This window comes from Hordeum vulgare, chromosome 1H, assembly GCF_904849725.1.
Source record: "Hordeum vulgare subsp. vulgare chromosome 1H, MorexV3_pseudomolecules_assembly, whole genome shotgun sequence".
Classification (NCBI taxonomy): Eukaryota; Viridiplantae; Streptophyta; class Magnoliopsida; order Poales; family Poaceae; genus Hordeum; species Hordeum vulgare.
In genome coordinates, this window is record NC_058518.1 from 441,127,601 (window position 1) to 441,141,255 (window position 13,655).

The 13,655-nt window shown below is 43.4% G+C and overlaps 1 protein-coding gene and 1 pseudogene across 1 annotated transcript; one reads left to right on the plus strand and one right to left on the minus strand.

Moving 5' to 3' along the window:
* Nucleotides 1–4,793: 4,793 nt before the first annotated feature.
* LOC123400181 lies at nucleotides 4,794–10,046 on the minus strand (annotated as a pseudogene).
* A 578-nt stretch (nucleotides 10,047–10,624) lies between these two features.
* Nucleotides 10,625–11,216, plus strand: LOC123443477. The gene has a single exon (XM_045119858.1). The coding sequence runs from the start codon at nucleotides 10,751–10,753 to the stop codon at nucleotides 11,057–11,059; it is 309 nt and encodes a 102-aa protein (XP_044975793.1). The 5' UTR covers nucleotides 10,625–10,750; the 3' UTR covers nucleotides 11,060–11,216.
* The last annotated feature ends 2,439 nt before the right edge of the window (nucleotides 11,217–13,655 follow it).

A 13,655-nucleotide genomic window follows, 5' to 3' on the forward strand; every position in this document is an offset into this window, starting at 1 on the left:
TATGCTGTACCGGTATATACTAAGATTTGAGATCTTTACTGTCAAAGGAAGGTTGTGATTGCGATAGTGTGACGTGTTTTAGTGTATGTTGGTTTCATAGAGTGTCATTCTTTGAACTACCTAATACGGTTTTGGCTTACAAAGGCTACGAAGAGTGTGATTCTTTTGGCGGTAGAATTACGGTTAACCTTTTGGGCAGCGATCTGCGCCGGCGGACCGGCACAACGGTTCGGCCGGTCCAGCCCAGACCGTCGGATGCCGAGATCCGCGTCTGTTGGATCTACGCATGATCCCACCGAATCCATTGAAGCATAGACGTTGCAGCAAATGTTGCAACCTCAGCACACACACGCGCGCACAGAGGGAAAACAGATCTTTCTGCCCCCACGTCGGCCCGTCCCCGATCCGCGGCTGCAGCGGCAGGATCTGCGGCGGCGGCGATAGGATTAGCTCGAGGAGGTTCTTCCCCATCTATCACGGGACCTGAGTTTGCTTCAACCATGTCGTACATCCGAAATCAACTACTTTCTTCCATGGATTTGGGCTCAAGCTCTGGGATGAGCTCCGTTGCCGTTCATGGAGGAATCCTGCGGCAAGACGCTGGGGTGATGCAACGGTACATGAACCCTAGTGTGGTCTTCGAGGATGCAGCACGCCATGGTCGTGATGAGATTGATCTGGTATGAACCCTAGATCCTTTCTCTCACAAAAAATAGGAAACAATGTTGATGTTACAAGTGTTCATTTGATACATGAATCATACTGATTGTTGCATGCTACATAATAATTGTTGCATGCTACAAGCCTTCATGCTACAAGGATTAATTTTGTCAAGTATGAATGAAAACACAAAAAAAGATGTTGCATACTTGTATGCTCTAAGATGTTTGAACCCTGTTGCCGGAAATGTTTGTATTTGTGTTTGAACCCTGCTAGCAACAAAAACTTGTTTTGTATTTGTGTTTCACATGTTGCATCAATTATTTATTCTTTATGTTTGGCAGTTTTTTGCATCATTTTCAAAGCATTTATTTGTAAATGACTTGGTTGTTGATTTTGTTGCAGAATGTTGCTATGGAACCATCGGTTTTTTTATGATGAAATGCAAAATGTTGTGGAGCAAGAAAAACATGACGCAATTGATTTGAATGATCCTCCGGGAATGGATAGTGATGAGGACACCTTGCAGCAGCTCACGGATGGTGCAACTAATCACAACGGTCAACTTAGTGGTAATGATGCCAATGAAAATGCTACAACACTTGTTGATGAACCAGACAAAGATATCTCGTCGCAACCAATTGTTCCCTTTGTTGGAATGCTGTTTGACAATGTTGAAGAAGCACAGCGAGTGTACAACGAATATGCATTGAAGATTGGCTTTGGTACTCAAATTGTGACATCGAGACACAGTAGGACAAGAGCCTCGGAGAAGAAGGGCATTCTGATCTGTAGAGTTTTTGAGTGCATACACTCTCGGAAAAATCCATCAAAGAATGCCAATGGTAGCATTTCTGACGGTGCTGCAACAAATCACTGTGATGATGCTGACATGAGCTATGCTGCTAATAAAAAATCAGCAAGCAAACAAGCTGGAATCTCTATGGATGTGAGTGACAAGAGGCAAAGAAACAGATTGGAGCGATATGATTGCAAGGCGCATATGGGTGTTAGCCTGCGAGACGGGACCTGGGTTGTGACTGTTTTTTAGGTTGATCACACCCACCTGCTGATGTTGCAAAAAAGTCATCGGAGATTCTGCCGATCTCACAGAAAGATCCCGGAAGCGGACATGCAGTACATCACTTCACTGCACTACCGCAACATATCAATAGCAAATGTGATGGGCTTGCTGGGAGATGAACGGTGTTGCGATCCAAGGAGTTTACCGTATGTTAAGACAGATGTGACGAATGCAAGAGCTAAGCTTCGAAAGGGCCTATCAGAGCATGACTTGGAGCTGACAATAGAGTACTTTAAAAGGAGGCAGGTTGAGAACCCCAACTTCTTCTTCTCCAAGCTAGTGGAAGATGGAGCTGTTAGGGCGCTTTTCTGGGTTGACGGGAGAACAAGGGCATTGTACCCAAAGTACAAATATTGTGTGTTTTTGACACCACATTTTTTACAAATCGCTATAACCTCCCTTTCGCACCGATTGTTGGGATCAACAACCAAACACACACGGTCTGCTTGGGGTGTGCTTTGCTGCCTGATGAGAAGATTGAGACGTTCACATGGGTCTTTGAACAATGGATGTTGGCAATGAATAACGAGCATCCATTAAACATCATGACTGATCAAGACTAAGCAATGGCTACAGCCATCTCATTGGTGTTTCCAAACTCGACACACAGATGTTGCAAGTGGCACGTCTTTCGGGTTGCAAGGACAAAACTTGGGAAGATGTTGGGCAAGGACGAGCCTTTTGCCGAAGCATTCTATGGTTGCATCAATGGTTCAGATACCATTGAGGAGTTTGAACAAAGGTGGCAGCAGATGATTCAATTCTTTGGTTTGTCTGACAAGCAACATCTCAAAAATATGTGGAAAACCAGGAAGACATGGGCCCCCGTGTACTTTAGGCAGAAGTTCTTCCCATTTACAGGAACAATTGGCAGGTCCGAGGGGCTGAATTCCTACTTTAAGACCTTGAACCATCATGGAGACTCGGTTTGGACTTTCATTCAGCAAATTGAGCTTTGCCAAGAGCTAATTCTAGACCGTGAGGACAATGTTGGCTTCATCAATGAAACAACGAGGCCACCACTATGGGGGAAGTAAGTACGAAAAAAATCATGCTGGAAAGCTTTTTAAATGTTTTTGGCACTACAGTTTTGGTTGCAACATTTATTTGAAACATATGAAGCAAATTTTATTAATGGTGGAAGCTTTTTTATTTGTAGTTACAACATTGAAAAGCAAGCAGCAGATTTCTGTACCAGGGAGGTATTTTCCAAGTTCCAAAAGTTGTTGACTAAATCAACATGTTTTGGGCTGCAACATCAAGTCCAGAGGGATTCCATAATCTTTCATCTTGTTGCGAATGGTGGTGCCAACCCTAAAGTTTACGTTGTGCGAGTTTATCCTGAAGATGAGAGCTACATGTGCAGTTGCGACATGTTTGAGATGTGTGGGTTGATCTGCCCACATATCATTCGTGTCATGGTGCACCTAAACGTGCAAACGATCCCTACAACTTACATGCTTGAAAGATGGTCCAAGCGAACAACTGACGTAGCACCTGATCCCGGTGATGGGCATAGGGCTATGCACTTTGGTGTCCCAACGACAAACACACTCAAGTTCAACTCTCTTTGCAGGAAGTTTGGCAAGCTTGCTTCTGATGCATGCTTTAGTGATGAAGCTTATAATTTCGTGTCTGGACTTATTAATCAAGGAATTGTTGGGGTTGCTGCACTGAAAGCTAGAGCAAGGGATGGGGTTCCACCAGCCGGAGAATCCCAAGGCCATGAAGCCGATCAACAAGTGCATGCTTAAACAGGTCCAGCAACAGGGCAGCAGGAAACAGCCCCGTAGGTTTGCGGAACCTGCCAAAGTCTGCGAAGAAAGGGAGGCCAAAGGAAAAAAGAGAAGCGAATGAAGCCACTTATTGAGATACGAGAAGATGAGATGAGGAAGAAAGAAAAGAAAGATGAAGCAAAAACCGAAGAAAGCTCCAAAGCCAAGGGATAAGAAGACACCTTGCAAATTTTGTGGAGATGAGGATCACAATGCCAAGAGCTACAAACTGCTTGCTGATATGCTTGCTGCTAGTGCGGCCACAAAACTTCCATATGTAGAAACGGTCCTTACCCTTTAGGATGTTTCAATGATGATGAAAATATGTATTGCTTTGTGACCTTGCTTGTAGAAACAGCTTTAGAATGCAACATGTTACTACATGTGTGAATTTAAAAATATTTAAATTCATAAGTTTGTGAAGCTGTGGTTTTTAGTAGAATGATGAATACTTAGTTTGTTGCAATGGTTGCATGGTTTTTTTACAATTAAATATCATTATGGAGACAACAGTCTTGCTTGTAACAAATATAGTCAGTAGTTGTAGCATACACAGATAGTAGTTGAAGCTTATTTTTTGAATGATGCAACCGTACATGATTTCTGCTTTGTTGGGACGACTAAAGCTTGTCGGCGTGCTCGCCGCCGCTCATCCCCGGTGTGCAACTTGCATAAATAATCGAGCACTGGGCACCCCAGTGGTACAACTCACGACCAAAAAAGCTACAAATTGGCGACCGAAAAAGCTACAACCTGGTACAAAAAAGCTTTAACATGGTACGAAAAAGCTACAACTGATGTTGCAGCTCCGCCAAGCTCCCAGGCTTTGGATGTGGAACAAAATTTTGTAGTGTATGTGTAATGGTTGTAAAACATGGATGAAGCATTTTTTTTGTCATCTTGAAGCAAATAATTTACCAGAAAGTAGCACTACAATTATTACATGAAAAACATGTTTGCAGAAAAAGTGTACTGTTGAAGCTTTTATAGATTATGCTTCCAGCAGATATGTTCAAATATACACTAAAAGATGCAGCAATGGACAAAAGTGTCGTATTCATCGTGCAAACATGTTGGCACCAAAAATGCTTCATCCGGATTCAGACATACAAAGTAAAACAAGTACCATTGGTTCATACATGCCGCAAACAAAAACAAAGTTCAATGGAATTATCATTCTTTACACAAGTACCATTGGTGCTATCAAGATGCTACCATTTGAGACATTATCTATACCTAATGAAAAAGCCCATTCGCCTTGAACCATCCTAAAATCAGTCTGACAACTCTTCCCTGAATGCCAGCTCCATTGAGGTTGTGTTGAGTGGGTGATGGATTAGGTTGTACGCCCATTCCATGCGGTACCGCGCAATGTCTTCCTGTAAAACATGAAAAGTTGAGAAGCAGTTTGTTACTTGCTATTCTTTTTGCTGCATATATTTTGAACAAACAAAAAAGTAGATTTAACAAAAATAGAAAAAACAACAAAGATAAAAATGGATACCTGCTCAAACCCTTTCATTGCCTTTCCATCAAAGTTTTTCGCATGCTTGACAACAAAGAAACCACAATCACACCTGTGAGTTGAAATGAAAAAAATGACAATCCCGTATATAGTGAAAACAACAAACTTGTTTCAAAGGAACACATGGTTTGAAGCATATGAAAAACTCACAGGTTATTTTGCTTTGGATAGTCTTCCAGATCAGCCCGGGTGAAGGATGCAACATTTACATTAAATGCATCACACTCTTGTGTGAGGATTGTAAAGTTTGTGATCTACCACCAAAAACACACACAAAAAGTTTGAAAAGAACATGTGAAACAATTAAAAGATGGCACCAGCAAATTTAAGTAGTCGGAGCGAGGGCACACACAACTATAAAAAAGAGAGAAAAGAGCTGACCAGGTTGTTTGCCTGCTTCTTCAAGGGAGATGGTTTTCCTTTTGTATTAATTGAGTCAAATGCATTCCATTGCTTGTGAAGCAAGTTTGCGCAAACAACTATCCAATGACGCTCATGAACAACGGCAAACCATAGCTGAAAAATGCAAAAAGAAGGCAAAGGTACTCATAACATTAACAAGAAATGTTACGTGTGTCGCATCGCTAGAACCATATTTGAAAGTATTTGTGCTATGAAAACATAAATGCCTTGCGGTGACTTACGAGGTCCTATTTTTGAACCTTGAACTTAGTCACGGCCCTTTCAAGCTCAGCCATGAGTGCATTTGGTTGGAAAATTGATGGGTCTTGCTTGAGTAGAGACTGCTTGAAATAGCAACAAAAAGGATTACTGTCTAATGAATGCAAAGTGAAAAAAGCATGAAGCATTTCTTTGTTTTTACAAAACTTACCGCCCCATAGACTGAGAAGAAATATATTTTTACAGCCCTATTGTGTGTTGCATAAGATGCCATATTGAGCCGCTCGATACACAACAACATGACCTCATCATTCATGTCCCCTCGGGGCTTCAAGCATGCAAGAAACTTCTTATACCCCACATAAAACCCACCTATTTTGATGAAAGATGTCCTGGTACAATAGTTGCAAGCGAATGAATAATTTGTTTCAACAACATCAATTTAAGACACTAGATAGGGGATAGGAAGCTCACGGTAGTTCATTGGGTTTTGACCTCCTTAGTGGTTTCCCATGCGTAATATACTTTTCATAAATTGCTTTAACTTTATCTTCTTTAACTTCAACCTTCTGCTTCTTTCCCTTGGGTTTGACAGCTGGCACTTTAGCCATCCTCTTCTTCCTAGTGTTCTTGTCGTGTGTGCTAGGACACTGCCGACATCAATGGGCTGCTCGTCCACGACGCCCATTGTTTGAGCTGCAACAAGAAGACATGTAAGTATTGTGTGGGGGGACATGGTAAGCTAGGAGGGATTTTATGAGAATTTGTTGCAATCACACAAACACAATAATAAACATAGACACAACAAAAAAAAGATGCAAACATGAAACAAGGTGCTCAAAGAAAAGAGAAATGATGACGAAGGTAGGAAGCATACCTGGGATAGTAGGGTTGCCATCATCATCTGAGACAGGGAACACATGGATGTTGGGGTAGAGATTGCTGCATGTTTTGTTATTATTTGTAGGCTCGTCCATGCCATGCATCAAGTTGAAGTCTTCAGACCCCTTTGGGAACAGCTCACGTGAAGGCTCGTCATCCCAAACACCGGCTGTTGCACTCCTGGGTGCATCGTGGAATAGAGGGGGGCTCTGAGGTGGCACGTGTACTTCCACCTCCATACTCACTCTTTGTTGCTCACAAGTTTGACCAGCATCTTCTACAACTTCTTGGTTTTTCTCCATCTCCCCAACAACTTCATCTTTGCTCATCACTGCAACCGTACCTTCAGCTTGATCACCAATGCATGAAGTTGCAGCTTGAGCATCCTTCTCTTTCTCACAAGCCTCGTCCATGGGAGGTGTTGCAGCTTCAGCTTCATCTTGAGCATCCTTCTCTTTCTCATGAGCCTCGTCCATGGTAGGTGTTGCAGCTTCATCTTGAGGATCCTTAGCTTTCTCCAGAGCTTCATCCATGGTATTAGGGATGGCATCTCCCACGTCACGAAGCATAGAGGCCATCCGGCTGGATTGCAATCGCTTTAAACTTTGCCCAAACTTGCGTATTGCATCATCAACCTCGGTTGAGAAATTTTCCTTGTGCTTGTCATACAATGTTTGGAACTGAGCTGGTACCTACAAGAAGGCACGTATTTCAAAAATTAGTCATTTTACATGTATCTTTAAAACAAAAAAATAATGCATGCAACTTTTGTAGAAAAAGGTACCTTTAGATCATCCATGATAGGGAACGGTTGTTGAAGCCAATCATCGAACGATGAGGATAAATTTGGTAGGACCTCAACATTTTCTTGAGCTTCAGGTACTTCATTTTGGCTTCCTTGGCCATTAGCTGCTTCAGCACCAGCACCCTGCCCGGTGGCTGCTTCACGATCAACTTCTGGACCAATAACCTCAGCATACAGAGTGTTGCACAGAGTCCGAAACTAGGAACAAAAAGAAACAAAAAATCATGAGGGAGAAATAAAAATTGGTTGGTATGCATGAGATGGAACCAAAACCTGTGATGCGGTCAAAAACAGCAGCTATAAAACACACATATGCACACGCTAAAAAAACTAAAAACATGTGCAACATACAAAAAGTAGCTAGCAACAAAAAATCTGAAACTGACAGTTGCTACATATTGCATCCATATGGTTCATTTGCTGCATCCATAATGTTAATTTGCTACATGATGCATCCTAATTGTTGCATCCATATTGTTCATTTGCTGCATCCATAATGTTAATTTGCTATATGCTGCATCCTAATTATTGCAACCATAATGTTAATTTGCTACATGTTGCATCCTAATTGTTGCATCCATATGGTTCATTTGCTGCATCCATAATGTTAATTTGCTACATGCTGCATCCTAATTGTTTCATCCATATGATTCATTTGTTGCATCCATAATGTTAATTTGCTACATGCTACATCCTAATTGTTGCATCCATATGGTTCATTTGCTGCATCCATAATGTTAATTTGCTACATGCTGCATCCTAATTGTTGCATCCATATTGTTAATTTGCTACAACCATAATGTTAATTTGCTACATGTTGCATCCATATTGTTCATTTGCTACAACCAGCATATTAATTTGCTACATGTTGCATCCTAATTGCTACATACATACTTTGCATCCATAGGCTGAATTACTACGACATGCTCATTAACAAAAAAACGTATGCCACGAAGGAACATAAAAGGGATAAAAAAATACTTGTGTGTGCTTCCCATAGAAAGGCTGGACAAGAGTAAGCTTGTTCTTGTCAACTTTATCCACCCAATCGAAATCCTTTTGACAAACATAACGTATCCTTGGCACAGAATAATCTATGACATGCTCATTTGGGAGGCCGGGCGGGATATCAAGATGATCCATGTATATAATCTGCATAACAACTGACAAAAAAATCATGAATGCAAAGATATACAGATGTATGTGCATCAATGAAAAGGAAAGGATGTGTTTCATCATGAAAACGTTGCATACCGCTAACATGGGCAGACATGAGCCGATCTGAAATTCTTTTGGATTTTCAATTGTTGCTTGGCCCCGCTTCTTCTCTTGAAAGACTGCAACCTCCTCCATAGCTCGTGCCAATAAGTGCTCAGCCCACGCAAGGTTGTGCACCAAATCCATGTTTTCAAGGGAATGAAGATACTCAAGGTTGACCATGTTGCCGGTGCCTGGGCAAACAACTATTGCCAACGCAACAAGGGCCCATGTTCTCCTTATCATAGCCTCGTCCGTATCATTGCAATCTCTGAGCAACTTGAAAACATGGGCAATCGGCGCTCTATTCCCCTCCTTGTAAATACTGCGAAGGTCATCTTCATCGCTCTTCTTGAGAAGCTTCATAGGACTATCACCGGGTGGCACATTGAAAATCCTTTTCACCATGTTTTTGCTGAACTTGATTGATTTATTCTTGTATTTGAACTCTAGAAGTGCATGATTTGTGTGCATCACCACAACCACAAACTCGATAAGTGCATGCGGTACCTTGAAGGGCTTGATATCCAACAAATTTCCAAATAGGCCATTCCGAATGATACCCTGTTTCGCTGGTGATAACTGTTACGCAAGATCACCTAGACGTTTCGAATTAAACCTCATCTTGAAGCCACAAAAATCTTCTTTCTTCTTGATCTTCTTCTTCTTAACCTTCTTACTCCCCTCATTCTCAGCAGAGGTGCCTGCAACAACTGCAAAAAAGAGAAAAAAAGAACTCAATCATGACCTATGATGCATCATAACAGCAGATAGAAAACACCCCAATATACACGCGCTAAAAAAACTAAACGACATGTGCGACATACAAACAGTAGGTAGCAACAAAAAAACAATCATGAATTAAAAATCACAATGTAACATACAGAAGCAAAATAGTAATTTGTTGATCCTAATATGCTAATAAGTCCTGGAACCAACAGCAATGTGAATGTTGCGTCTGTTGTTTGCAAAAACCATGAGATACTAAAGCCTGAAGCAGCACTATGAACCAACAACAACATGAACCAACAACAAAAATAACATCAATAGCAAAATATGAACTAGTAGGACCGAATGCCTCAAGGGAATCTACCCATCCCACCCGCGCGGCTTTGCTGATTCCTCCAGCAAAAAAACTGTCCGTCTGCATAATTACCGATCGACTAAAACCATGAAAATATCTTCTTAACTACGGCATTTCTCCCTTGTATGATGGGTGTGTGCAACTATCCATTTCCCACCAAGGATAGGGTCACATTTTCTTGTAATTCTAGAGTCTCTATGCAGACTACTAACTACTGGACAATGCATTGTATAAAAATGTTTGTATTGCAGACTAAATCTGACATGAACAGAGCCGTCTAGAGAGTTGCACATGCCCTTAGCAGGCTGGAAGAAAGGGTATGTCCGGTAGGGGGAGAAGGCCGCGCCCACCATCGCGTCCCCATCAGAGACCACGTCGCTCCTCTGCAGCCCAACGACGACACGACGCGAAACCCTAGGGGGGAGGGGGGAAATTGAGGAGAGGGGTAGGGGGAGAAGGTCGCGCCCACCATCGCGTCCCCATCAGAGACCACGCCGCTCCTCTGCAGCCCATCGACAACACGCCGCGAAACCCTAGGGGAGAGGGGGGAAATTGGGGAGAAGAATAGGGGTTACCTTCGGGAGGAGCCATAGGTCGCTAGAGAACGTGTCCGCCGCCGCCGCCGCAGGCCCTGTCGCCGGATCCGCCGGTCATGTCGCCGGAGCAGCCGTCGGCCCTGTCGCCCTCCCAGTCGCCCCTGTCGTCCGAAATGCAGCGAGTGGATAAGATGCAAATGACCGGTTGAAGCAATCGATGTCAGGTGAAAAAAAAATGCACGTGACGCTGCGGACGTGTTTCGATCGCTGTAGATCGAACGGACCAAACGAGTCCGGCGAGACTTCCAGCCGGCGCTCCGGCTGGAAACGTTTTCCTAACCTTTTTGGTTGACAAAGCATTGTGTGTGATAGATAAAGAGTAGATGATCATGCTGGCATTCGGGCCCGCCCTGCAGTGAACGCTCTCGGCGAATCTCGAACGCCAAACCTCTCGTCTAGATTGTTCCCCACCAAAACCCTAGAAGACCCTAATCCAATCCGCCCGTTCCCCACGTCTGCCGATGGGGCTCTTCTCGTGGTGGAGGGGTTCCCGCCGCGGCTCGCCGGAGCAACCCCCGAGCCAGCAGCCGGCGAAGGGAGCGGGAGGCGCGCAGGCCCAGGTGGCCGTCCCCGGCACCCATGGGGCGGTGGAGGTGCTGCGGCAGCGGCAGCCGGACGCGACGGTCTTCGAGTTCGGGTCGGCGGCGGAGTCCGGCGCCGCCGTAACTCTCGCGGGCTACTGCCCCGTCTCCGACGAGCTCGAGCCGTGCCGCTGGGAGCTGGTGCCCGCCACCGGCGAGGGCGCGCCGCAGTTCCGCATCGTGTTCTGAGCACGAGGAGATAAGCACCCCTATGCTGCTGTCGTGTTATCTATCTTGGGTGTTGCCAGGTTTCATGGGTACAAAGGTGTGATCATTGGCTGTATACTGGTGCTTGTGATTTCTTGAAATAAAACTTGAGATATCGATGGATCGTTGTGGAGAGTAACATGTGCTGGTTGGAGTGCTGGGCTTGCTGTCGTTTCTGATGAACAAATTAGCCAATTTAGGCAGCTCTATGTGACTCAAATTAGCTTATCATGATGGACTGGTGTACTTTTTAGCTTTGGTATGCACTAAAATGGTTGGTCAGACATTTATAGAAATATTTGCAGGATGCAAACTAAATCTTCATAGGGATTAGGGAGATAGTACTTTGACACTGTGGTGAAAGTTAATTTGCTCACTGGGAGATGTAGGAATGTATTTGTTGTTGTATTGTTAGACATGAGTTCCTGCTTTGGCGAAAGTGTCCGCGAAAGACCAGAGCTCCAGAAGATATCAAACAGTGAACTTAGACTTGAATTGCTCCATGAGACCATGACCAATAATAAGGACAAGCATCTCACCACGACACTCGGAGCTACACATATGTGGTCAATTCCCGCCTCTCTTTTTTTTTGTCTGTCTGTACCTTACCTTTGGGCTCAGACTTTAAATTGATAGCACATCCATTAAGATCCATTATTTGGTTCACCTCCATCGGAAGAATTGTTTAGCCAGTGTTAAAATACTGTTATTTGTGAACTCAGTTCTGGTTTATTGGGGGTCCATTTCTACTTACTTTCTGATTTCATAAAGTGAAACTTTGAGTTCATTTAAGTTGGCCAAGTTGAATCATGAATCAACTTGCTGGTCACAAGTCTTCACCATGATTTGCTTCACTGTTATTTGACGAAATGGAATTGTTTTATGTGGTTGGTCATTTCAAATTTCCACCCTGAACTTCCTTGCAATTCACCCTGAAATAGCTCATAATTTATGATGCTATTATATTGGATGGCACTAGAGTGGCGCCAGTTTTCATGTTTTAGTACTGCTGGTGCTGTACAGTAAGAGGCTACAAGTATAACAGCAAAGCTGATGAGTGGTGACGATGAACACCTCTTGTACTCGAGGTTGAGCCAGTAGTCCAGGACAGGGGAGAGCAAGCTCTTATATTGATGTAGAAACTGTTAGGAAGATTGGTGAAAGCAGATACATATTGATGAAACTGCTGACCGTTTCTGAAGACACATACAACTATGCGAGCTTGTACCGTCCTAAGTTATGTGGCAACTTTAGATTTATTACCAATATGAAACCTATTTGCATGTAGCAGCTTCAAAAAGAAAGTGCATTTGTATGTACTCCCCACTATCAAAATATAAGACATTTTTCGACAATGCAAAATATGTCTTATATTTTGATACGGAGGGGGTATTAGACAACTTCCCACTTTTGCCTGAATAAGAAGCATAGCCTGACATGTTCTTTTGCCGAATCTTCATTATTTTTCCACTCGTACTAAAGTGTGAGAAACCATCAGCATGGTCAATATATTACAAATTCATGTTCCCGTTCCTGGAGCAGCCCGGGCCACTTGTTATTTCGTCAACCAGCGTTGGAAAGTAGTTGTAGCAGGGAGCTGTAAGAATCAAATATCAAAATATGTAGAGGGATCATGTAAGAATCAAATATCAAAATATGTAGAGGGATCATGTATGTATATGCGATCTGAAAGGCGTCGCTTCATTCTCCCTCAAGCCGATGTTGTATCAAATCGGTTTGTTGTGGATTCCCCCTCATTTTGTTTTGTCGTGATAATGTAACTCGGTTATACTCGTTTGTTGATGCACTTGATCCTCTCTTTTTTCTTGGTATTCCTTGAACAAACTTGTCTCTGCTCTGTCATTTGCAAACTACTTATCAGATGTGCCTTGCACTATAGTTCCTCCACATAGCTAAATCATTGTCAGTTTCAGAGTTACAGCTTTGTACCATATCTTTTTGTTCAAAAAAGCATATAGCTTTGTAGGTAGGTCTGATATATGGGCCAATTTTTATGTTTTGACCTATGAATCAAAGAAAATGCAGTTTTGACCTCTGTTTGAATTTTTTTTCCAATCTAACCTCTTTTCCTGACGCCAACATCCTTGACGTATGGTTTACATGCGAGACGCCCAGGTCCCTGGCGTCTGGTACGGGGTGGCATGACCGGCTGATCCGCTAAGTTTTGACGTGGCATGTTACCAAACGCCGGGGACTCTGGCGTCTGATACCAGACGGCAGGGACCCTGGCGTCTGGTACCAGACGCTAGGGTCCCTGGCGTTTGGTACCATGCCACGTCAGAAACTCAGCCGGTTATGTAGGCCCGTACCAGACGCCATGGTTCCTGGCGTCTCCAGTGCAACCCAGACGCCAGGGACATTGGCGTCACGTAAAGAGGTCAGATTTAAAATTATTTTCAAACGGAGGTCAAAACCGTATTTTCTTTGTCCAAAAGGTTAAAAAAAAATCGGCCGATATATGTGGAGTTTGTTGCATCCCAGTGATTTGACGAGCACCTGTCTGCTTTGCTGCCCATCTTACCACGTCAGTCACTTGGTGTCTGCCGATGCTCCTCTG